Source organism: Cyprinus carpio, chromosome B22, assembly GCF_018340385.1.
Source record: "Cyprinus carpio isolate SPL01 chromosome B22, ASM1834038v1, whole genome shotgun sequence".
Taxonomy (NCBI): Eukaryota; Metazoa; Chordata; class Actinopteri; order Cypriniformes; family Cyprinidae; genus Cyprinus; species Cyprinus carpio.
Window position 1 is genome coordinate 21655746 of NC_056618.1, and position 26624 is coordinate 21682369.

The following is a 26624-nucleotide window of genomic DNA, read 5'->3' on the forward strand; positions in this document are numbered from 1 at the left end:
TCTACAAAAAGCCACAGTCGGAAAATGAGATGTCAAGTGTGATTAATCTTCACACCATGAGAGGAAGAGAAATGTGGGAATTCTGGGGTGAAGAACAAGAAAGATCTGGAATATCAATGAACGAGCTTGACATTCATCCATACTTTTTGCTGTGAGGTTCTGAGACCTTAAGGATGTGTGTGGCATTCAGGTTAATGCACACATTTGTATCTTTTACGGTTGTAGACTGCTTCTGTTCTAGAACATGTAGAGATTGCCTAGTGAAGCTGTTCTTGTACGGTAGGATAAAACCAGTTTTTATGTCTCTGCTTGTCAAGGGAATTTGGGCTCAAAATGAGGACCTCAAATCAGCTTTAAATGAATTTAAAACTAAAAATGACAATTGACCATTCGGAAAGACCCCCCGGACCAAAGAACACACTGACAACACGCCAACAGACAAGACAGAGCAGGCTACTTTTTGTATGAAACAAAGTCTCAGCTTTTGTCATTTTGTAAGAAATTCAAACAATAAATACCATTTGTGGTCCATTAATATGTCATGATAGATCACTCTGGTGCCTCAGTTCAAACGGCACTTGAACTGATTACCTCTTCCTCTTTTACTAGTTATAGCACAAAATAAACATTAATGAACATCAGAAGGTATAATGTTTCAACCGCGGAAAGACGTCAATACACCATTTTTCAATTTCAAGTCCACCAACGTTAATCTACTCTCCGGTCTGGTTTGTTTATCAGACAAAAATGGCAGATTTGGCTAGGGCTGTGTAATTAATCGCATGTGATTGTCATGCGCATCTTGTCAGTAAAGCCAGTCCCATGATTAGTAGTAAATTACCATCACCTGCTTTCAGATTGAGCAGCATTCACTACACAGAGCCTTTGTTCACTGACAAGCTAGGCGATTCATCTGCGATTATGAACGTGATATTGCCTAATTGTCAGTGAACTATGGCTCTAGTAAATAGTAAATGTAGTAAATGCTGCTCCATCTGAAAGCAAGTGATGGAGATTTACTACTAGGCTTTACTGATGAGATGCGCATGACAATCATATGCGATTAATTGCACAGCCCTAGATTTGGCGTTATGATTGGTCAGATTGCCTGTCAATCAAACTCCTATGCGACTAGTCAGTCAATCATACACCAAACCTGGGTCCTGGTTTTTGTGCAGTGACAGTGGTCATTTTATATTTGATTTTAATACACTAATATAAAGCTAAATCGCGGAGTTTGTGAAATGGGTGCTTGAAAGAAAACCTAATAATACTAATTGCCAAAGAGTATGGATCAATCTTTGGGGGTCAAAAAGTATTTTTTCACAAAATTTTTCTCCAAGATGAGTGTTTTGTGTTTTAAGCATAACGATTTGTTAGCTTAGCATCTGATACCTGTTGGTCCTTCGTGTCACAGCTTTTATGTTGTAAATGTCTCTTCCTCATACAAAGCTATAGCAAGGATTACTTTCATTGTCCTTTTAGTGCCGTTGAAACTTGAAGTAGTAGTCACTATGGACTCTCATGGGTTAAAAAAAAACCCCTATGCATGAAAAATATCTGCATTTGTTTTCCACAGAACAAACAGCAGCATACAGATTTGTAACAACACAGAGGTGACAGAATTTCCTTTTGTGCTTGCTCACAGAACTCACACATAACGAATATTATATTGTGCGAACATAAACAGGGTCAAGTGTTCATAATGCAGTGACTTGAAATCTCCTTGTGCAGATCCCCACTTAGTCACTGGCCTGAGAGCAGTGTGTAATTATCATTCACACTTAAATGATTTGTTAATTGAGACAGACTTGAGATCTGACATGGAGGACCAACAGGGAAAGTAGTGCTATGTTAACAAACTGTTGCGCCTTAATTTGCAATACTAACACAAACCACTAATCTGAGAGAAAACATTGCAACAGTTCTGCTAGGCCCCTGAAGAATGAACCACATGCTATGGCAAATAATTCAGCACACACACGGTTCTGAACAATCTGTTTCACAAGAATAGCAATACTAGCATTATTTTAGCCTGAACCACAATGCAGTCACTTCGTCACAAGTCAAAATTAACGCTAATGAATTCAACCCAAATGAAAGCTGTTTTGTACATATGTGCTCCAGTTCTTACTGTACACAATTCATCAGAACAAATTATTATATCTAAACCTCAGATTTGTTTTGTTTTGTTTTTTATCTTTAAAGAATCAAAGTTTTGAAATATCTCCAATTACAGCAGTAAAATGGCCTGCAAATGCCGTTTCATATCTCTGTAAGTGTCTTTCATCCAACCAAGGCCATCCATCACAAGCAGCATATGTTTTGACAGATATGGTTATGTCACACCTGGGGAACGATGTGCTGATGGTGATTCAATGTGTTGGAGGTCAGATTTCTTACTGATGTTTTATGTCAGCCGGTCATCGAGGTTAAAAGCTTTGTCAACGAAGGGAATTACGGCGTGCTAACCGGCCATCCCAAACGTACCTTTGAATCAAGCTGTCACATTTTCCAGGAGAAGGCCAAAAGCAAAGAGCTGATTCCTGACACTTAAGCAAAATGCAACTGACAGGTCTGTAAACACATTACTTTTAGTGTCATGGTCCATTAGCAGGAAGCAAGGACTTGAGATATGGATCCTCTTGCTGATTGTACATTCCAAGTGGTCTAGTTTGGCTTATCATGCAGTTGAAATCCATCTACATATCGTTTTATTTTTAACAAATACATGGATTTTAAGATAATCATTATATTTTTAGTGATGATGTGCTGCACCCTGGTGGTTAGTAGAGGTACTGCAGGCTCTGTACTGAGAGATGACTCACTGTTTTGTTTTATGACGATGGGATCTCCCCTTCCTCCCCTCTCACCATCTGTCTGGGAATTCTTCCTTCCTGAAATTCACCTAAACTGCTTCCCTCCATCCTTTCCCCCTCAGCCTCATCTTCTCCTTTAGCTGCAATTGTTGCTAACGTTCCCTATTAATCTACAGTGCCAAGTTATGGCGTGCCAAGTTATGGCGTGAGCGTCAAATCCTGAGCTTCAGGGTTAAAACCACAGTATTGACCCTACAGGGACAGGGACAAAGACAGCATGAACCGAGTCACTGTGAGTCCCCTTGAAGAGACAGAAGAAAATACATTATGACAGCCATGTGTTTGTGTGACATCCATGCCAAAAAATAAAAATAAAAATCAGTCCTTTTGCTCTCACAGAGTCGTATTTTTTGTTTCTGAGGCCTAAGATTCCCGCTTTGGAGGACTACTTCTACATCACGGTTTGTCCAGAATTAATTGGAACAAGGGTTAGAGGGTCAGTGCTGAAGAAATGACCTCTGCTTCTTCTATCTGGCTTGAGAAAACAGGAAAAGTCCCATTTCAGGCAACAGAAAGAGTTTCAGAGTGAAGGTGATTGGCAGTCCTGCACTTGCTATCTCTCTGTGGAGGGCTATCAGATGGAACAGGAGCTATTCTGTTCTCTAGAAGAGCACAAAAAGCCTCTGGATGGGTTTATAGAGGCAATACGGTCAGGCTTTGTTGTTGTTGTTGTTGCACAAGGTCCCCAATTTAACTTTCCCCTTAGAAAAAAACAACAAAAACTCACAGTAGAGTTATACACATCCACACTTACACACATATCGGTTTTTATTACATCATTCTTCTAACAAAAGAACATGTGATCATTAAGTAACCAGTCGAGAGTCATTACACACAATCTCACACTGATTCGGCTTAATAAACCAATAAGTCATGTGATCACCTTAAAGAGTGCTCTTTAATCAAGAAAATGTCATTAACAGGTTTAAGAAAAACTTGGTTTGAAATCGATCTGCAGTCTGACATTTTATTTATTGGGTCTCATCTATTAAACATGAGCAGAACAAATTTGCGTAAATCGGTTGTAAATAGACGCAATTAAATTTAATAGCAATTTACGCAAAATTAGTTTTACGAATTACACAGAAATCTGTTTAGCATGTTTCACGAATGAGGTGCAATGTGTGCATATATAATGGTTTTGGCATCAATAAAAAAAGAATTTCACAACTTCATGTTATTACACAATTTTTTTTGTGTGTGTTGTTGCTTTATTTGGTTTTAAACCCTTAAAATGTGTTTTATAAAGTGGTAAATATTATAAATAAATAAATAAATAAATAAATAAATAAATAAATAAATAAATCAGATATATATATATATATATATATATATAATATATATATACACCCCGCCATATATAGATATAAATATTAATTTATTATATTTAGTATTAGTATATATTACTAAACATTATAAATCACATGTACATATTTATAACAATTTATATTGCATTACAACTGCAATTAAAAAAAAGCTAAAACGCTAAACCTAAAAAGATTTTATGAGTGAAATATAGATTAAAATATTTAAAGATTAAATAATAATATATGCAATAAGTTCTGTTTAATTTAAGAAATAATAATTAAATTTTTAAATAACATTTATAATTGCATTTATTTTCATTAATTGAAAATCTGAACTTAACATATTTTATACATTTAATGTGAATTTAAATATTTATAAACTAAATAAAAACATGTAATAAAAGATAGTATAAATAATAAAATGTAAAAACCGATTTCATTTCACATGTAATTTATATCCTATTTTTACATATCAAACAAATCAAATTTTATTTGTTTTTATCAATTAACTGGAAAAATATTATTTATAAAGTAAATATACATATAAATCTTCATTTATAAATATTATGAAACATTTGTTTTATTTTTCCTTGTAAATAATTTTAATTAACATTTTTGCTATTAATGAAAAATCTTAACACAACACAAAGTCTCACGAAAGGCTCACCTAAACCCAACACAAATGCCCTGAGGATGTGTATATTTTTAAGATATGTGCTCACAATTCAAAAAAGTTCAACATAAGCTGATTATAAACAGAAACATTGAGGGTTTTTTTTTTTTTTTTTTTTCACTCTCATAGAAAGGTCTGGTTCGAAGTCGGCGCGTGTCTCTGGGACTGTGAGTGCCGTTGAGAGGAGGGCGGTTCCAGAGATGAACCCTCAGCATGCTCTCAGAGAGTGAGGGCCACTCCACGGCTCTCTACTCTGCCTCTCACTGCCCCCTCCATTATCAACATCAACTGATGGCCACTACGCCACAAACGGCCCCTCACATAAAGGAGAGCTTGTGTCTTCATTGAGATCGCATTGATTTACCTATTGATTGTTTTGTAGGGGGCTGCTGGGGTTCATGCAGGTTCAAGGCAAGATGGCTATTGATTCCCAAGAGCTGCAGCACCACACAGCTTGTCCGTGTGAAGCGTGGCATTGCTAAGGTGCTTTCAATACAACCATGCTTAAGATACCAGGCTTTTTAAAGCAAGTTTAAACAACAAATAACCAATGTGGTCGCTTTAATATCTCAACTATTTCTCCAAGCCAGCGACAAAGCAGAGATACCTGATCTTTCTCTCGAGAAACAGAACTTGGAAATCTAATGTATTTAATGTATCTAGAGTTTGGGAAGAATCTCAAAAATCTCTCAAAACACCAAAGTCTGCAAAAAATCTGAGACGTTGTTATAAACGTAATTATATTTCTCCTGAAGACTTTCAAATTTAGACAAACTTTATTGAAATCTCATGAGCTCCGGAAGAGCAATAAAACTCAGATATGATCAAGATTCTGGTATGTCAACATGTTCATCAAATTTCAGTTGTCATGGCAACAGCAGTCTAGTCATGTACCATAAGCACCAGTAATAAAAGATGAATCTCAAGAAGGAATTAATTTCAACCCCAAATCATAAACTATTATTATTATTATTATTATTATTATTATTATTATTATTATTATTATTATTTAAATTAATAATTTAAAACTAAATTTAAAAGAAAAATGGAAATTAATTATTTGGATTATAACATTTTTATGAATTTACTTTACCATTTTATAATTATTAGATTTTTAGGACCATTCAATTATTTGGACAGTAACTTTTTAAGAATATTGAAAATCGGGAGAGAAAAAAAAAAAACTTTACAGCCTAAATAATGTATGAAAATACAAAATTTAAAATAAAAATGATAATTTATTTGAATTATAATGTTTTAATTAATACTGACAATGTAATTTACAATTTAAATAATAACAATAATAATAATAATAGTGAAAATTATTGGATTATTGGAAATTTTGAAATAATTTAGTTTTTTTTAAACCATTAAATTATATTGATTGTAAATTTTCATGAATATGTATTATTATTATTATTATTTTTTTTTTTTTTTTTTTTTTTTTTTTTTTGAACAATTGTTTTTATTAAGCAGACATTCCAGTACAATACAAATTATGAGACACCAATCTAGACTGCGGCCATACCCTCCACCCACCAACCCACCAGGCAGACCCACCCTGAGAAAAACAAGATACTGCAAAAGTTCAAAGTGCAATACTCAAGCACAAAAAAAATAAAAAAATAAATAAATAATTAAATAAAATAGATAACCAAATTAAAATCCAAATTATACACAAATTCAAAATAAATTATACATCAAAAAGAAGATACAAAAGATTTAACAATGTCAAAGATAACACTCCAGGTTTTCAAAAGTTTTTGTCGTTGCTCTCATGAATAAGACGAGCTGTAGATGTTCCATAGAAACAATGTCAAGCAAAGATAAGCCCCATACATGTCTGGTCATTGAATGGGGAGGAACCCAGGACCTAACAACTGACATTTTTTTTGCAGCAGTAAGAGCAGCTAAAAAGTAAGTTTCTCTGTTGTGGAGACAGTGACAATGTTGAAAAATTATTTAAAACAGAAAAGAAATCTGGAGTCAAAACCACAAATCCCTTTCTAATAGGAATGCTATATCATGAGCAAGCTGAGACCAGAAAGAAGAAAGTGCAGAGCATTCCCAAAAAAAATGTAAATATGTACCGAGTACCCCTTGTGGACATAAATTGCAATTTGGGGAAGGTGACACATGCATATAGAAACGTTTTAAAGGGGAACAGATAGAGTGTCTGTGTAATAATTTCCAATGGATCATCTGATGATTTGGATTTTTTCGAGGATGATATGATCGTCTCCCAGATTTTGTCGATCAGAAAATAAAAGTTTGTAAGTCACCACTGATGTCCTTAGACCGATATTATTATTATTTATTATCTGATTATTATTATTAGTTATTATTTATTATTATTATTAAAGTTAAATTATTAAATAAAAAAAAAAACAAATAAAAAAAAATTAATAATAATTTAAAAAATAAACCATTCAATAAATAAATAATAATAATGTTAACATATATAATCAATTTGACATTATTAACATTATTAAAAACAATATTGGATTATTATTAGAAATTATTAAATAATAATTTACATTTTTAACCATTCAATTATTTTGTTGTAACATTATACATTTTAATGAATATTGAAAATGTAAAAATGTATTAATAATAATAATAATAATAATAATAATAATAATAATAAATGTTTTTGAAAATGATTAAATTAATATTTATAAACACATTAATTGGAATTGCAGCATGGGTTAAAATGAAAGGTGTGCTTCACAAAATAACACACACAACACAAAAAATATAAAAATATATTACACATATAAAAATTTCTTATAAAAAAAAATTATTTCTTTTTTTAAACTTAAGTTATGGCCCAGACATCTTTTGGCAGTTTCCTTCTCAAATAAACATGCGCATGGATGTAGCCTATTGAGAACTCAAGCTTTCAGTGCTAAGTACACAAACACACATAAATACTGTTATCAAGCTGTAGGGCGTTCATTGACCAGCACACACGACATCAAAACGCTGCACCCACTGAACCCACCTGCCCACATACACAGGCCTGTCAGAGCAGAGCCATTATCCAAGGGGCTAAACTGAAAGGAAACAGGCAGCCGCAGAGCGTGTGAACCCGTGGAGTATAATTACACAATCACCCTCATCCTCTTTCCCTCTGTCACCTCTGCTTTCTCTCCTCAACCTGATAGAGCCACTCGGAATGAGCAATTCCCTACAGCTGGATGTCTTTACACAACAGTCTTTGAAAAAGAGGGGTTAACGTTAGCCTGGTGAGTATAGTCACGTTCGCCCCTGCTGGTAAAATTCGTAGCTACACCATAACAGAATTTAGTAAAAAATAATAATAATAATAATAATAATAAAAATGATTGATCCCAAAGCAGCACTCATATAAATATAAATAAATATATATATATGATTGTCTTTTCTGAAATAAAGAGCATAACATTATTTATATATTATTATAATTGTATATTAAATAAATATATATTATTTTACCTTGAAAAAAAAAAATTGACACTTAAATATATTCTGCAATACACATAATGTAATATAATAGTTAAAATAAACAATTTTAATAGGGCATTTAAAAGCTGGACTTTCTTGTGGTACTGTGGTGGCATTATAAACCTACCTGTGTCTGACTACAAGATGAATACGAGTATGTGGGGGCTTTTATTATCTCCAGCTGCTTTTATGGCCACACAGATCAGGCGATGAGCAGACGGCAGAAAATGAGATTGCAAATCTTCTTCTCTGGTTGGCTTGATTTTGTCTACTGAATGTCACAGGTAGGCATAAAGACTTGTGGGGCTGAAAGAAAACTTCCCAAATTTGTGGTGTAAAACAAGTAAAAGGGGTCATTTAATACTATACTGTAATACTTTGAGGTAGAAAGTTCATCGGAACTTGATGAAAAAACGACTATGACATTTTTCATTTATATGTACACATACTGTATGCTTAACAGATCAATGGCATGCATTTATGCAAAGATGTCTATAGTAATAGTTATATATATAGCACACTCATCTCAAGGTTGACAGGTTTGAGCATAATGTTGCCAATAAAATAGAAGATATAGAATGAAAAAATTAATTCAAAATATATAAATTTACATAAAATATAAGGCAAATTGATAGTTATATATTTTTATAATATTCTAATTTGTTTTATATTTTATATAAATAAAAACATATCAAGCATGATTATCAGATAAGCAAAAAATCTTGTGGGGTTCATGTCAGTGCTTCTGTAATTGAAGCAAAAATGTATGTTTACTCAGATTTGGCTGCTGATAACGTCACATGTAAAGAAAAATAAATAAACACTAAATAACTAAAAAGTATTTGCACTAGTAGATTTAGACTATCCACCAGTTAAAGAAAACATGAAGATGGCAAGAAAAAAATTAAGTTACTAGTCAAACACTCAATCAATCAATCAATCATCAACAAACTTATTAAAATGCTTAATAAATAACATTCAATCAGTTTTCCAAAGGTCCATCCACACGATCAAAGTGCACTCAAAAGTTCGTCAAAAACTTTTCAACACTAAACAAGTCAAGCCAAGTACATACTCAACTAATCCAACATATAAACAAATACAGGCCAATATTTCAAAGTTTTCAGCTTCTCCAGCCCAAACATGAGCAGTTCAAAGGGTAATAATCAGCCACCAGCAGACATAACACAAAGAATCAAACTTACTCAGGGAAGATGTTGTGATTGGTAAGGCCTTAAATTTTATAATCCACACTGGAATTATGCTAGTTTGTTTGGTGTACCGAACTCTCAGTTTGTTAACAATGACCACCTCCCACTTGATTGCTTGATTCATTTGATTGGCAGGTGGTCTTAAAGGGCCAGAACCAACAGTCTGTCAAGACCATCTTAAAGGGGCAGTGCATGATAATCTGTCTAATTTAGAAAAACACATACAAATCCATCACAATACATATATTTGAGTTAGGAAATAATTCAGATTAATTATGCAGGAAAATACCTTTTATTTATCTAAAACTGTACAAAATCTCAAAACATATTTTATTGGATATCCACTTAAGTGCTTGGTATAAATCATACAGTACAAATATATTACAGTAATCAAAATGCTACAGTGCAAATACAAAAATTCGAGTGATAATAGAAAGAAACAAATTTGATTACTGTTTCGAAATCTTTTGATTTGAAATTTTTCAAAACAAATTCATCAAGTTAAGTGATTTAAAAGCATTTTACACTTACAAACAAATAGTGCATTGACAGAGATGTGTTATTTAATAATTACAAATATATTAAGTATTCAAGGAATCAGATGATCATATAATAACTAAAATGTGCAGCATGTAGACAGAAGTTACACTTCCAATTTTAATAACAATGTTGGCTCAGTTAAAGGTTGAGGTTTCTCAGTTTCCTCGTTTGACCAACATGCAGTGCTTTCGGCTATTGTTGGCTTCTTGGACTTTACAAAACGCCAGTGTTTTGTAAGGACACTATCCATTGAAAATCTCACATTATACATGATTATTGTCCATTTAGCCTATTGCATCAAGGGAGAACATGTTGATCCCATGACAAGGCGCTTTTGAGGGCTACAGGGCACCAACTTGTTGTAGGATACAGAAGACAATGGACTGTCCTGAACCTGAAAAAAAAAAAACAGAACAACATTAGCTAAAAACATCTTAAAGGAATAGTTCTCCCAAAAATAAAAATTCTGTCATTAATTACTCACCCTCATGTCAGTCCAAACCTGTAAGACATTTCGTTAATCTTCAGAACACAATTTAAGATATTTTTGATGAAATCCAAGAGCTCTCTGCCCCTACATAAACAGCAAGGGTCCTCCCACAATCAAGGCACAGAAATGTAGTAAGGACTTTGTTAAAATAGTCCATGTGACATCAGTGGTTCAACCGTAATTTTACGAAGCTATGAGAATACTTTCTGTACGCAAAGAAAAAAAAAATGACTTTCTTAAAATTACAGGGTCAGAAACCCTTGTATTTCATCAAAAATATCTTAATTTGTGTTCTGAAGATTAACGAAGGTCTTGGGGGTTCGGAATGACATGAGGGTGAGTAATTAATGACAGAATTTTCATTTTTGGGTGAACTAACCCTTTAAATGCATCATGTTTTTAAAGAAAGAAAAAAAATGTTTAAAAAAGGAAAGGATTAGTTTGTCTTATGAGTTATGCTTCAAGCTATGGTTGAAGTTTGAGAAATCTTAAGCAGGAACCGAACTTTACTTGGTCTCAAAAACAAGTAAGGATTATCTCTTGAGGAAAACGCAAAACCTTTTAGCCTGTGAAGAGTTTGGCAATACATACAGACAAATGTATTCAGATTAAGCAGATTAAGATGTACAAGGAAGTGCTTTTAAACTGCCCGTAAGAGATGTCTGCTCACGAAGTGTGTAAGCATGGATTTGTGGTGATAACAGAAAAAGCTTGGATGCTTAATGCTAGCACAGGCAGAAAGATGTGTGAGAAGATACCGAACTCACTGTGGTAAGCATATTTTACAGATAAACATACAAATATTAGCATGAAATTAGATTTCAGGGACTTTAGTAGAAGGATAACATGCTTTTACATCAGTTAAAGCGGCTTTATCTTACTTTAACTTCAATTTGACTGATAATTTGTCTTGAATGAACAAAGGAAAGTAGAGTTAGCAGCAGTATGCGTCATGTTTTAATCATAAATTACAAATCTGTATCCACAGGGCCTGTGGGAGTGTGAAGGTGTGTGTATAGGTGTGTGTATGACTAACCTGGACGGATCTTCATCTTTGGTAAAAACTCCTTTTAGCTCAACACTGTTCATTTTATTCTCGAACCATCCATAGCTGAGAGTCACCTTTGGTGTTAGAGGTCGAGAAACAAACAGGAAGAATAGAGAACATGCTGTTAGAATTGAAAAGTAGTCTGATTTTAACTAACCATCTAATTTTGGCCCAAAATGTATTTTGACAGCTAAATGTATTAACATCCAGTTCTATGAGATAAAATATTAGCCTTCAGTTCTTTGAGGAAAAATATTGGCATCTAGTTGTTGTTGTTGTTGTTGTTGTTTTTAATTAGCATCCAGTTCTTTGAGGTAAAATACTAGCCTTCAGTTCTCTGTAAAATATTAGCATCCAGTTCTTTCTGGTAAATTATTAACGCTCAGTTCTTTGTGATAAAATATTAGCATCCAGTTTTTTTTGTTTGTTTTGTTTGTGGTAAAATATGATCATCTAGATTTTTCTGATAATATATTAGCATCCTGTTCTTTGAGGCAGAATATTAGCATCCAGTTCTTTGAGGTAAGGTATAGCATACAGTTCTCTGTGGTAAAATAGATTTTGTGGTATTATATTAGCATCCTGTTCTTTGTGGCAAAATATTAACACTCAGTTCTTTGTAGTAAAACATTAACATCTAGTAATTTTTTTTGTGGTAAAATATTAGCATCCAGTTTTGGAAGTAAAATATTAGCCTCCTGTTCTTTGATAAGTTAAAAATTTTACTGTCAGTTCTTTGAGCTAAAATATTAATATCAGTTGTTTGAGTAATCTTTAGCATACTGTGGAAAGAAAAGAAAACTTTTAAATTTTAATTTTAATAGTTTTTGTCTGTGACAAAGTTGCAAAATATGCTTTTGTGATTGTTGTTGTGATTGCTTGCCTGAGTGATTGTTAGCACTTTGCTAGGTGGATGCTAAGGTATTCTATAGTAGATGTTTCTAGGGCATTGCTAGGTGGTTGCTAGGGTAGTCTAAGTGATTGCTAGGTGGTTCAAAAAATACTTAAATGATTCTGATCATTTCTTTTCAACATTTAGCATGATTCGAGCTGTGGTAAAGTTGCTATATGCTAAGGTGTTGTGAATGCTTGCCTGAGTGCTTGATAAAGTATTGCTAGTAAGTTTCTTACTAGCCTAAGTCAAAAGATACTTTTGTCAAAAGATTGAAAAATTAAACACTTTAATACTTAAAGGGTTAGTTCACCCAAATATTAAAATTATGTCATTAATGACTCACCCTCATGTCGTTCCAAACCTGTAAGACCTCCGTTCATCTTCATAACACAGTTTAAGATATTTTAGATTTAGTCCGAGAGCTTTCTGTCCCTCCATTGAAAATGTATGTACGGTATACTGTCCACGTCCAGAAAGGTAATAAAAACATCTTCAAAGTAGTCCATGTGACATCAGAGGGTCCGTTGGAATTTATTGAAGTACGTTTTCATACATTTTGTTCCAAAAATAACAAAAATTACGACTTTATTCTGCTTTTTCTTCTCTTCCGGGTCTGTTGTGAACGCGACTGCCGTGACTGTTGACGTACGACGCTGCTGACGTGTTTTCTGGTGTGCCCAATAACAAAGAAAACACGTCAGCAGCGTCGTACGTCAGCGGCGTCACTACAGTGTTGTGAACGCGCTCACAACAGACCCGAAAGAGAAGAAAAAGCAGAATAGAGTCGTACTTTTTGTTATTTTTGGACCAAAATGTATTTTTCGATGCTTCTATAAATTCCAACGGACCCTCTGATGTCACATGGACTACTTTGAAGATGTTTTATTACCTTTCTGGACGTGGACAGTATACCGTACATACATTCTCAATGGAGGGACAGAAAGCTCCAGGACTAAATCTAAAATATCTTATACTGTGTTCCGAAGATGAACGGAGCTCTCACGGGTTTGGAACGACATGAGGGTGAGTCATTAATGACATAATTTTTCATTTTTGGGTGAACTATCCCTTTAAATACAAACATCTCACCTGTTTTGGGATATCGCTAGGGGCAAGAAGAAGTAGGTTTTCCAGATGAGAGTGGAACATGTTGCTATGGACCATTGAGATTCCCAGACGCCTCTCAACTATAAAGCCTACTGTACAATCATCAGGTAACATGATCACAGCGGAGGTCTGCTCGAACCTGGAACCACTGCAAATAGAGACATGCGACTAACACATATACTCTCAATTTAGACTCACTGCTGTCTAGGAGAAACAATTGAGGTACCTTTCGTGAACAAGGCACAAGTACCAACATATGCATGAAATGGCCTCAAAATCAAAGTCAAACACACACGCTGAATCAGGCCTCACCTTGCCCATTGTGCCATCTTTTCTGCCAGCTTCCTGCTCAGACAGAAACCAGCCCCTCCTGTAGCGAACCAGAAATGGACGTCCCTCTAAAACAAAACAGAGGGAAAAGCCAACCAGTCAGCTTCCAAATCAGCTCTATAAATTCTGCACATACATGAAAATTTCAAGAAAATATCTTGCATTTGCATGTCTTATCACTACAGTTCCTTATGAATAAAGAATCAAGCCTCTAAAACAATCTTAAGTTCTAGTGGTGCAATCGGTCAGTGTGTGAAAGTTGTACAGCAGAACATGTGGAGACTCGCTGAGGTTTTGAGTATAAAGCCTCACCTAAAGAAGGTATTTAAGCGAAAAGACTTGCAGATGAACCTCAAAGCAGATTTCTCAGAAAACTTTGAGCAAAGCGTAAAAAATATACAGTAATTCTTACATTTCATACATTTGAATCAAAAAAATACTTATGGGAAAATTATGTTGTGTAGAGTAATTATGTAATTTCATATATTTTAACTAAAATATTCATTTATAATATCAATACTGTATATAATGTAAAGTGTCACTTATTTTGTTCCCGAATAATTTAGTGCTCATGAATGAATCAGTTTATTTAATGATTCATTGGCTCATTCATAAAAAACGGTCACCTCTTTTGTTCATTCATGATTCAGTGTTTTTGAAAGATGTTGTTTCATCAGCTCATTCATATAGACAGTCACTGTTTTGTTTCTTAATTATTCAGCGTTTTAAATGAATGTGTTGCGTGAATGATTCAATGATTCTATTATAAATATTATACGCTTGTCTTCATTACTGAATGAATCTATGCTTTTGAATGAATCGGTTGATTCATAGACATTTGTCGCCATCCATAAATACCCACTACTAAACTGTTGTATAAAATGTATTTCATTCCATTTTAATGTTCTTTCCTTAAATTCAAATTTAAATCACTTTCAACCATGACTTTCTCTCCCTCTGTAAGCTTTTCACTCCTCTTCATATCTTGGCTTTCCTAAAATTGTGAGCAGGTTTGTTTTCCTCTGGGATTCTGTGGAGCATCATAAGCGACAGGGGCATAAATCTGAGCATGTCCATCTACTCGTCCCCCCATTCGTTTATCCCTCATTTCATTCCTCCATGTGGCCATTACCCTCAAGGTAACACGCAGCCCTTTTCTGTCCTCTCATCCTTTTAACCGCAGGCCTATTCCTCCCCTGCAGGGAGCTGTGGCCTGTCCAGCCTGACATATAAATGTGGACATAAACAACACAGAGGACACGCAGAGAGCCAGACAGGACAGATCAGGATGTGTTCCCCAGAACAAAACAGCAGTTTAGATTCAGCAGTGCTTTGAGTGTCCAACTGAGAAAGATTAAGCACACAAAATAAAGTGGTAGAGAGTAACACCAGAACTAAAAAAGGGGGGAAATGTAATTTATTTATTTTTAATTAAAATGTTTTCAAATAATATATTTGAACGTGTTAATTAGATTAATTAATTACGGTGAAAAATAAAGTGTTAAAATTATTAACGCATTCAACGCACTTGTCCCGCCCCAGACCTACGTGGGTAATCTTACATTTCATACACTTGATTTATGACAGATATGAGGCAGGGCAACAGCTCACTTCGTGATGGAGCCTAAAATTCAAGATATGGGTAAAAAATGCCCCTGTTTGAGTTTTCGTCTCATAATTATATCAAATAGTTAAGCAATATAACAACAAAATATTTATTGTTAAAGTTACTTTTTGTAATGTCTGTTTGATGCTTTACACAAAAATGGCTTTAATTTATCTTTTGGGTTAAATTTGCAACTAATTAGATTAATTAATCACCTATATATATATATATACTTTTGAACAGTATGGAGATGTGCCCTTCAGAGGCTACATATATATTTGCTACAGAGAATATATATATATATATACTTTTGAACAGTATGGAGATGTGCCCTTCAGAGGCTACAGAGAAAAGTTACATGTTTCCGAGAAGACAAAATAAGTTCAATTTAACCTGATCTTCAAATTTAAAAAGTTTTCACCCCCGGCTCTTAATGCATGGTTTTTCCTTCTGGATCATCAGTGAGCATTTGAACCTTCTGTAATAGTTACATATGAGTCCCTCAGTTGCCCTCAGTGTGAAAAGATGCATCTCAAAATCACCATTATTGTTGGAAAGGGTTCAAATACACAAAAATGCTGGAAAACCAAAGAATTTGTGGGACCTGGATTATGTTTCTGAAGAACAGCAGGCAGTTTAACTGTTCAGGACAAACAAGGGACTCATGAACAACTATCACAAAAAAAAAAAAAAAAACGGTGTGGATCATTCAGGTAACAACACAGTATTAAGAATCAAGGGGATGTAAACTTTTGAATGGGGTCATTTTTATAAATTCAACTATTTTCTCTTGTGAACTATATGTAAACATAATTTATGTGAAATATCTTATTCAGGTCAGTAATAAATAAACAATAACATGTTGTATGATCCCTCTAATTTTGGTAGATTTGCAGAATCGGAAAGGGGGGTGTAAACTTTTGACCTCAACTGTAAATATGAAGCAGACATATTGTTTTTGGCAGGTTTTGTGTCCTTATCATCAGACAAAGAAACAAACAAATATACAAAATTACATGCAGAGACAGAAACAAAAAGGAACTGAAGGACCTTTCTTTCCAATGAACAGAGGTAGAGTCCGGCAGGGCGGCAGAAATGAAAAGACAGGTTTCATTTTTATTACCCAGGTGCCTCTGTGACCCAAGAGATTAGCAGAGCAGAGAAACATAGAGAAAGAAAGGATGAGGAAAGCTGAACTGAATGGCTTGTCTGTTTCTGCAGACCTCACACAAACACACACTACTGAGGGAGCAGCTCCAAAGACAGCATGACTACAAAAACACACACTCAAATGACTGCCATCACACATTGTACATGATTGGATTAATTCCCCCAACAGTATTGACAGTTTTTCTCTCAGGTTATACGTTAAAAGACCAGACAGGATTGTCCAGATCAATAAGCAATAAAGCTCTAATCACTGATTGATCCCTGAAGGAAAAGGCTCTTTTGCTTCACGTTCATGGCAGAAAAAATATCAATAAAACAACTGACCGTCTTATTTCCCTCCAGCAGCTCCTGGGCCCTCATTGGGCGATCCAGGCTTGGTTTTCCCACATAGATATCGCTGTCCGCTGGGAAGGCCCTCAGGAGAGACAGAAGGGCTCCAGGGTTCAGGTAGTTATCATCATCAACATGACACAACCACCTATGGAAATAAATAATAAAATCACAAGATGATTTAAAAGTTTAGACATTTCTAGAAAAGAAAGTAGACATTTCTCTCTCTATAGATATGTTTTCCTATCTGTAAGTCAAGTATACCCAGAGTTTCAGAGTTTCGCACTCAAGTTCACAGAGACTGAGACGACAGAAAGCGCATCCTATTTTACAAAAGCACAATGTTTTGTTGTTATTGTGAGTGCACACAAATAAATGTAGAGTCTTTACAGATTCGAAAGATGTATTACTCTTATCTGTATGACCCAAAACTGGTGGAGAATTTTAGGAGCTACGCATATTCAGCATTTTTTAGATGGACAAATATGACTGCTGCACTCATGCAAAGTTAAAAGAGTTTAAACTTTTAGAAAACACGTTGCGAATTTGGTTCGATTTTATTCCATTTCACTGTGTCTCATATGTTTTTAATGCAATCTGTGTGATCGGCGCTTCAGCTCTATGTATTAAGCAATACTTGATGCTGTTTTGTTCATAATTGTTTATGCAATTTACGAAATTATGTTTGATTTATATATATTAATTTAGACGTTGTGTATGTTTTTTATAGACAGTTTTTAAATTGCATTGACAATGTATATGATATTAAATAAAAAAAACATATTTTGTATTTATTGTTTAAATTTTTTCTTAGTATTTAAATGTTAAGTAAATATAAGTATTAAAACAGGTTAAAGGTTGTGAATTTCTTAAAATAAAATAAATAAAATATTAAAAACAAAAGCCAACATACACAATACATGTGATTAGAAAAAAATCTGTACCTGCATATGAAAAAAAAATAAAGTTCACATTATGTTATAGGGCGACTCACTTTTTTTCAGAAGCCATGAAGTGGTCGTACTCGGCTGCCATCTTGCAGGATAAAGCTTGATGGCTGTGCTCCGGCGGGCAGTCGGTAACGATCATGTTAAATCCTGAGAGCAAAGACACATGCATTGAGCTCAGGGCAAAGATTCATAAGCTCAGATCAATCCTGCAGTAGAAAGATGATATACCTTCAGAGGAGATGTCTTCATCTGGACTGTCTGTAAAGATGTATGTCTGTAGAAGTGAAACATAAACACAAATTCATGAGGCAAAATTGGCATATTAATTGTGGAATGGTGCAATGAGAGCCTGGTGGTCTTATGAGGAAAGAAACATCCAAACTCCCATCATGCACCGCTGTGAGACAACAGCTGGTGCACCAGGAGGTCTCAGAGCATCTGTGTTCCCGGGTTTTGCCATGAGAACTCTGGTTTGTAATTACCAATGTTGTCTCAAAGTGGGACAACAAAACTGCTGTTTGTGTGAAAGTGTCTAAAAACTACCACTGAGATGGGTTGGCAAAAAATTTAGAAACATTAAAAATATTATAAAATAATTATGTAAATGATTGTATGAGGTATGTTTGAAGCCACCTAGAGTAGCCAGATGAACATTAAAATAACCAAAGCAATCTGTCATGAGCCAATAATATTCGTAATAGGCCTATACAGTGTCAGAATGTAGATTAGCCTATATATAAGGAAGTTGTGGCCTAGTGGTTAGAGAGTTTGACTCCTAACCCTTAGGTTGTGGGTTTGAGTCTCGGGCAGGCAATACCACGACTGAGGTGCCCTTGAGCAAGGCACCGAACCCCCAACTGCTCCCTGGGCGCCGCAGCATTAATGGCTGCCCACTGCTCCGGGTGTGTGTTCACCGTGTGTGTGTGTGTGTGTTCACTTTGGATGGGTTAAAAACAGAGCACGAATTCTGAGAATGGGTCACCATACTTGGCTGTGTCACGTCACTTTATATAATATAATTAATGAAGGTTTTCAGTGTCGTTTGTAACCACAAAACCAAATTTATATATTAAAAAAATGGTCCCTCAACCAACTGAGAGGAGCAGATTTGGGAGCCATTTCCTGCTAGACAGCGACATCCTATCTGTGGTCAGCCGCGACCATATTCCTCTACTCATCCGTTTTCTCTCTCTCTCACACACACACACACACACACCTCACCCCTGCTAGAGCCTTTAATGTTCCCCATGATGCAGTGAAGATGTCACTCTGAAAATTTAGCTTCATTACGACGTCTAGGTGCTGCAGACGGCTCATATCGTAAGTCTACGTGCCGCTCCACCCTTGAGTACAAGCGGAATAATCGAAGCGCGCGGATCAATGCCACGGCCATCAAAGCCAATGGGCCAGAGCGAGAGGAAACAGCCCACTCAAACCCCGAGCTCCTTCATAAATCATAAGGGTGGATCTTTAGCACTCATTTCGGATAAAGTGAAGCAGCTGATGACAGCGGCTTATAAAACACCATCTGGAGATGTGAAACGGCAGCACAACTTTCCATTAGCAGCATAATGAAGTAAAACTCGTAGACTAGGCACCTACGTTTTGTAGGCTATTCTCAGCTTGAGAGGGAAAGAAATAAGCACAAATGGGATGAATGGGATAAGAAAAAGAATCTCGGAAAATGGCTAATAATGTGATGGACGTTAAAAGCAGATGCATCCAAAACATTTTCTGATTATTATAGGCTATCAAAGCCTCATATAGACATACTACTTCACGAAAACATACAAAAAAACAATATTAGTCTTTAAAAGTCTTTGCTCAGATGTCTGGTGTTTTTTCTTTCTAACATTTGTTAAAAGTGCCGGACTTGTTGTTTCACACTTTGTTCCTGTTTCCATAGCTTAAGACTTCCTCTGTTAAGATAGACTTCCGTTTTGTCATTGTTTCAAAATGCAGTCTGCGGCTGTCGCTTCCTCTTATTGGCACAGAGGCAAAGGGCACACAAACAGAAGCACCAAAACTGACAAGCACAAACAACATCCTGTGCTTAAAAACCCGCTGTTGGAGCTTGAAATGTAATTTGAACAACCCTAATCGTAAGCATTAAACACTGGTAAATAACTCTCATGGTTTGCTGTACTTTCCAAAGAAATCTAATTTATAACTTCTGCCCGACAGATCAAATGTAATGGAAGACAAAACTCAAAGACTTACACCGAACGAGAGACTGAAGCCACATCAACAGACTAGAATATCATAGAGACACCCCCTAGCGACCACCTACTATAAGAATTACACAGTTATAAACTTGAATATGACTTTTTTTATTTTCTCAGAATTTCGAGTTAAATGTGTTTAGAAAATCTGAAATTATGAGTTTATATCTCGCAGTTTTGAAAAGAATCAAAAAGTCAAAATCGTCAGATATAAAAGAGAAAAGTCAGAAATTATAAGATAAAAAGAACATCAACAAAAAAACAACTGCAAAATATAAACTCAAAAGGCAGAATTCTGGGGATTGTATTTCACAATTTTGGCCTTTTTTTAGAATTGCAAGTTCTTGTCATTCTGAACGCACGTTTTTGCAATAATTTGCTGTCAATTGACCCTTCGCAGGGAGCTTGATTGACAGGTGATCTGACCAATCACAATGTACCAGAAGTAACATACTTGGTCCTGTCTGACGGAGTTTTGTCAGTTTCCTCTTTACTCCATGATGTATTTTTTACTGTATAAGAACATGATGTGTGGCATAAGAGTGGCATGGCTTGTCGGACATAGCAACAGTAACAAAGGAGGGTAGGTTTTTTTGCGAAGGTTCAGTTGTGAGAAAATTTTCATAATTGTAAAAATAAAAGTCGCAAACATGCAATTTTTATTCCGTGGTGGGGGGGGAGGATGACAGAACTGCAAAATATAACCTCAAAATTCTGGGTGGTTTATCTCATTAGTTTGACTTTTTTTCTTAGAATTGCAAGTTTATAGATTATCTTAATTCTGAACACACATTCTTGTCGTAATTTGCTGTCAAGTATAATTATTATACTGTATGATTTGTTGTCTGTGCTGCAATAATTTATTGTAAATAAATGGATAATTTATTACAGAAACAATCTAACGTGTGTTTACACAACACCATTAAAAAAAAAATCTGAAAACGTTTTATGCGTTTTGGCTGTTCATTTATATGACAACAGTGTTTTAGGGGCCTGAAAATACAAAGATATTAAAACGAGTTTCAAAATGTCTATTTTTGAAAACAATACTGATATCGTTTTCATGTAAAATACGAAAATGTGAATTTGAGTAAATGGTGACAGCACACACGCACACATATTACATGTTTAATCTATAGAAATGACATCGCCATCTACTGGCCTGGCATGCATAATACAGCGTTTTTAGTCATTTTTGCAGATCCATGTGAACGTGTATCATTTTGAACAGGTACCCCAAAACTTTTCAAAAATGTTTTAGTACAATCGTTGTTGTGTAAACATACCCTAAAACACCCTAGCAACCATATGGCAATAGCCTAGCAATGGTATGGCAGGGATGTTTGCAAGCACAACTCATCAGAAAATTTAAATGTTGAGTAATAATATTTAAAATTAGTCATTTGTCTCCACATAGAGGAAAAGGAAAAGCTGAATCTTCAAACTTCAGATAAACACACTTCCTCCTCACACTATTGCTCATATACAAAACAGGAGCAATAAAGCAGAAGCAGGGATTTTTTTTATTCTAATGTATGAGAGCCAAAATCTGATGCAAAACCTCAACATCAAACCCTTCCAGTTTCAGACTTTTAGAGTGGCAAAGTGCTGAACGTTTGAGAGTCATTTCTTCCACACACAGAGAGAGAGAGAGAGAAAGAGAGAGAGAGAGAACATATTAGTATGCCATACAAGAGTAATTTTAGCCCCAAGTGTTTCACACACGTTCTCTTTGATCGTACAAGTATTTGGATCAGCAGTGGCACTATTTCGCACTTGTCGTCTTATATTTAGAGTGACGGCAGCTACTTTGAAAGTGTTACAACCTGAGTTGCACATTGGGAATTCGTTTTGACAAGCCACTCAGTGATAACACACAGCAAGTCCAATCACTAACATCTTCCCAAAGTCCTCCTTGTGTTGTTAGCGCCTGCCAAACTGTGAGTGTGTGTGTAAGCATGTGTTAGTACGTCAGTCCGGCTTTGTTCTGCTTCTTAATGTCATGTTACAGCAGGCCACAGTCAGATCTGATCATTTACAGTGTAAATGGAGGTCCATTAAGGGGGACGTTCAAGATTTTTTTAATCAATCTCTGTCATTTTTTTCTTTTTGGCAAGTATCAATAATAACCAACAATTATGTCTTACTTTCTCTGAATTAATGCCAGGGGCCAGGGCTTCACTCATAAACATTTTGTCTCATGCAACACAGATTTAAGCAACAACCAGGTCAAAGTAACACCAGAAGTGGGTGGGAAATCATATTAAATACCAGCTGACAAACCACTAAATCCCAAGGCATAATTAAATATGAGCATGAATTTAATGGCATAAAAAAATATATAATGAGGTTGTTGACAAATAGTGGGAAAATCTCACAAAAACATATTTGGGCCATATTTCAGAAAATAAATAAACAAATGCTTATAAACAAATATTGTTGAAGACATTTTTTTGACCATTAATATTTTTCGTGTTTTTAATTATTAATCACATAATAAAACAACTAAATTGATATTTAATTGAATATAAAATATGTATTATTTATATTAATAATAACAGTTATTATTATAAATACCATTATTTTAAAAACAAGTAAATACTATACTAAACGTTATTTTAATTCAAACGTTGTTATTGTTTAAAAATATTTTATTAATATTTTAATTAATTCACATAATAACAAAATATTAAAATAATGTTTATAGTAAAGATAGTATTTACATATACTAGAAATAAAAAAAAGTCAGTTATGACCATTAATATTATTATTATTAGTAAAATAAGTAAATATTATTTTTATACCACAATACCACGACTTAGGTGCCCTTGAGCAAGGCACTGAACCCCAACTGCTCCCCCGGGCGCCGCAGCATAAATGGCTGCCCACACTGCTCCGGGTGTGTGTTCACAGTGTGTGTGTGTTCACTGCTCTGTGTGTGTGCACTTCGGATGGGTTAAATGCAGAGCACAAATTCTAAATATAAAAAATAATACATAACACTTGTTAACTAAAAAATCTCTTAAAAATACTATATTTCCTATAATATTTAAAAAATATTATATTAGATTTGTTACTTGGAAACACTTGTGAAACAATTAAGTGCTTAATTGATTTAAAAAAAAATAATGTCATAATGTCAGAGTGCAATTTTTTTTTTTTTTTTTTTTTTTTGGATATTGCGGTGAAATGTGGCCATGAAATGTCACAGGTCTTTTGCATGAGATTCACCGAACCGCTATGTTGTAACCACACACTTGGTCTGGTCTTTTAGATCTGTCGAATCAGACATAGTTTCAGTATCTACAAGCCTTAACCCAGAACCCCTTGGTAAAACCCCTGAGCTTATTTGAGTTTAAAATGTCTTTAATTCACCGCCACACCAAATCTTTTGTATTATAAGAAAAACGGTGGCAGAAACAAAACTTGACTTCATTAAAATGGCCTTTCAGTCAGTCATCTTCATTAGTTTATCTTTCAAAGGTCACATCTGTGAGCTCTGCTTCTTGTGACAAAAAGAGGACCTAAAAGTCCACCTCAGCCCTTTGTGACAAGGCTACTGCTGAATTAGAGAACACAGACAGGAAGTGCTCAGTCTATAAACGGACGAAACAGGAAATGGGGCAGATCGCTGCATTTTATTACAGATGCACTCATTCGTGGGCCAATCTTTGCGGCATGATGCCAACGTTAATAAAATTAGCTCATCTGTGCTTGTGAAAAATTACTTTATTTGCAGTGTTTAGCAATGAAATACAACCAATAACTCCATGAGGGTTGCAGAAATGCATAAGTGCCACTTGTGAGACAGTCATAACAAACCTGTTTGGTTTTGGCATCACACAAGTCTAAGGTTTTGCACCGGTGCTTTCACAAATGCGTTTGCACACAACTTCTAGCTGATGCCACAGGATGTGCACACGTCTGCCAGATGTCCCGTGACATCAGCAGCGGTTGTTAGGTGAGACTGTCTCTCAAATCAAGATTATGACATATAAAATGATCAAGGAGGAACCATCATAAACACTGACTGGTGGTTGATCATCAGTAAGGGTTTTCTTATATTTTAACATTAAATCCTCTTAATTTTGAGTAATTAGAAGTCAAGGAACACTCACGTGATGTTTAGTCGTGGAGATCCAGGTCTCCAGAAGAAGAGCAAGGCGGGTCTTGTGGAACCGGCCAGTGGTTTTCACTGCAATGAAGATGTCAGTGAGTCCTAAAGGTGGTTGTGGCTTCATCTCCCTCCATTTCTGAAGTTTTGGCCTTTGTTTATCATTAACAACGTCTCTGTGTTGGTTCACAGCCGTAGTTCTTGATATAGATGGTGTCTTTTCGTGCGCAAAAGACGCGGTGGGTTTTTGGTCACTCCGGGTGCGCAGTTGCAAATCCAGCAAAACCAGGATGAAAAGTGTCAGAGCGAAGACAGGCAGTATGTGAAGCAGCCTCCTTACGATCATCTTCTAAATTCCTTAATTCGCTTTTGGCCGCATATTAAACTAGTATAGCAGGCGACATCTGGGCGAATTCACGCGTGATTGTTTAAAAATATAATAATGAAATACAATAACCAGTAAGTCCCTGTGTGGGTTGGGATATGTAGTTCAAATTCATTGTGATTCCGTTAAGTTGGCATTTGGTAATTCCGCTCGGGTCCTGCCTGATGCCCCTCATGCGCTCTGTTAAAGCGGAGGATGGATGATCTGTCATTCACTTTCAGGCTGCGCAAACTTTTTTACGCCCCGCCCACTTTCCGCAGTCACGCTCTGATGGTGAATGATAAAATAAGGTGTATGCCTGCAAATGTGCAATTAAACCATATTTCCTGTTGAAACCTTCTTCTTGAAGGCAAACTCATTCTTTCATGTATGAGTGTATGAGACAAAAACGAATGTAATAAATGCTTAAATCAAATGCATTTCATATATATATATATATATATATATATATATATATATATATATATATATATATACCCTTAATATATCTTCGAAATTAAATAAAATGTATAATCCTACATAAAAATATAAAATTGCACCTATGATAAGCAAAGAGCGAGTAAAATAGCCTATGTATTTCACTGTTTATTGTGACAAATTTGTGATTTCAGTTGTCACGTAATTTCTGTCAACCAACATTTTTCCAAAGAAACAAAGAAGAATCAAGATAAATATCAGATGAACGGATTATGATTTTTCATAATTTCAATCAAGTTGTAATTTTGTCAAATTAAAATATTATAATACAAAATAAAATTGTATTATTAATAATAAAATAATAATTGCATTATATACACCATTTATATAAATATATACTTATATCTTTAATAAGTATCCTTAAAAATATAAAATTGCACCTCTGATAATATAAGAAAAGAGTGAATAAACAAACTATTCCAAAATTTATTGTCACATATTTGTGGTGTCAGTTGTCACGCAATTACCATCACAACCAACAATTTTCAAGAAAAAAAAGGGAAAAATACAGATTAGAAAATAAAATAATATTATTTGCTCTCTCACACCCCCTCTCTCTCTCTCTCTCTCTCTCTCTCTCTCTCTCTTCCAATCTTTCCTCTCTTTCTTCTCATTCTTTTCTTTCCAATTGCCTATTTATGGACCTAAATTCAAATGAAAAGGACTTTGGTTTTAATATTTTTTTTTATCTGGCACTGCAAAATTAGTCATTTGGAAAACAAGAAAAAATAAACTTATAGGGTAGGATGCAATAAGTGTGGTTTCTCTGTTTTTGGGACTTGTAGCAGCTAGACTAAAAGTAGAGTTTGCTTACTACATGTTAGTGGACTGTTTACCAAAGTTTATAGATATCTGGGGTGTTAATGAGGTTTTGTGTACTTTATATGAGAACAATGAAATGGTGTTGACTTTTGAAACATGTAAGTGTATATATATATATATATATATATATATATATATATATATATATATATATATAGATATATATATATATATATATATATATATATATATATATATATATATATATATATATATATATATATACATATATATATAAAATGTGTTTCTGAATGAAGTGTGAATAACTATGTTAAAAGAAAATTGTTATAATAAAGATATATTTAAAATACAACTCTCTCTCTCTCTCTCTCTCTCTATGGAATTAGCATTTGCAAGACAAGTTGCTCTTGTAAAATAGTATGTCATTGTAAAAACATAGTATGTCATTTGTAGTGCTTTGAATATATATATAGTATATATACTGGTATAGTGCTTGGGGGAAGTCGTGGCCTAATGGTTAGAGAGTCGGACTTGCAATCCAAGGGTTGTGAGTTCGAGTCTCGGGCCGGCAGGAATTGTAGGTGGGGGGAGTGAATGTACAGCGCTCTCTCCACCCTCAAT

General features: G+C 34.7%; 2 protein-coding genes and 2 long non-coding RNA genes across 4 annotated transcripts in view; 2 read left to right on the forward strand and 2 right to left on the reverse strand.

The window, feature by feature from the left end:
• LOC122141800 (protein phosphatase 1 regulatory subunit 29-like) overlaps nucleotides 1–9702 on the reverse strand; it is a 125537-nt gene extending 115835 nt beyond the window's left edge. Inside the window, exon 1 of the mRNA XM_042749963.1 lies at nucleotides 9551–9702. The gene's annotated coding sequence lies outside the window, so the exon portion shown is untranslated. The remainder of the gene's footprint in view (nucleotides 1–9550) is intronic.
• Nucleotides 9703–9832: 130 nt separating this feature from the next.
• mfng (MFNG O-fucosylpeptide 3-beta-N-acetylglucosaminyltransferase) lies at nucleotides 9833–24950 on the reverse strand. The gene is made up of 8 exons (XM_042749965.1): nucleotides 24363–24950; nucleotides 18251–18296; nucleotides 18067–18169; nucleotides 17067–17220; nucleotides 13949–14034; nucleotides 13619–13784; nucleotides 11623–11708; nucleotides 9833–10490 (listed from the first exon to the last, which is right to left on the reverse strand). The coding sequence occupies exons 1-8, from the start codon at nucleotides 24702–24704 to the stop codon at nucleotides 10394–10396; spliced, it is 1080 nt and encodes a 359-aa protein (XP_042605899.1). The 5' UTR covers nucleotides 24705–24950; the 3' UTR covers nucleotides 9833–10393.
• Nucleotides 13638–13992, forward strand: LOC122141803. The gene is made up of 2 exons (XR_006158114.1): nucleotides 13638–13743; nucleotides 13829–13992. It is a non-coding gene; the product is annotated as an uncharacterized LOC122141803 (long non-coding RNA).
• Nucleotides 17073–21283, forward strand: LOC122141802. Its single transcript, XR_006158113.1, has 3 exons — nucleotides 17073–17189; nucleotides 19985–20124; nucleotides 20207–21283. It is a non-coding gene; the product is annotated as an uncharacterized LOC122141802 (long non-coding RNA).
• Nucleotides 24951–26624: the final 1674 nt, after the last annotated feature.

Excerpts from the sequence above, each read along its gene's own strand:
- mfng (XM_042749965.1), bottom strand. The coding sequence starts at position 24,704 with ATGATCGTAAGGAGGCTGCTTCACATACTGCCTGTCTTCGCTCTGACA. Across the intron at positions 18,297-24,362 it reads TCTCCACGACTAAACATCAC|ACATACATCTTTACAGACAG; the intron begins GTGAGTGTTCCT and ends TCACTTCTACAG. Across the intron at positions 11,709-13,618 it reads CTAGCGATATCCCAAAACAG|GTGACTCTCAGCTATGGATG; the intron begins GTGAGATGTTTG and ends CTAACACCAAAG.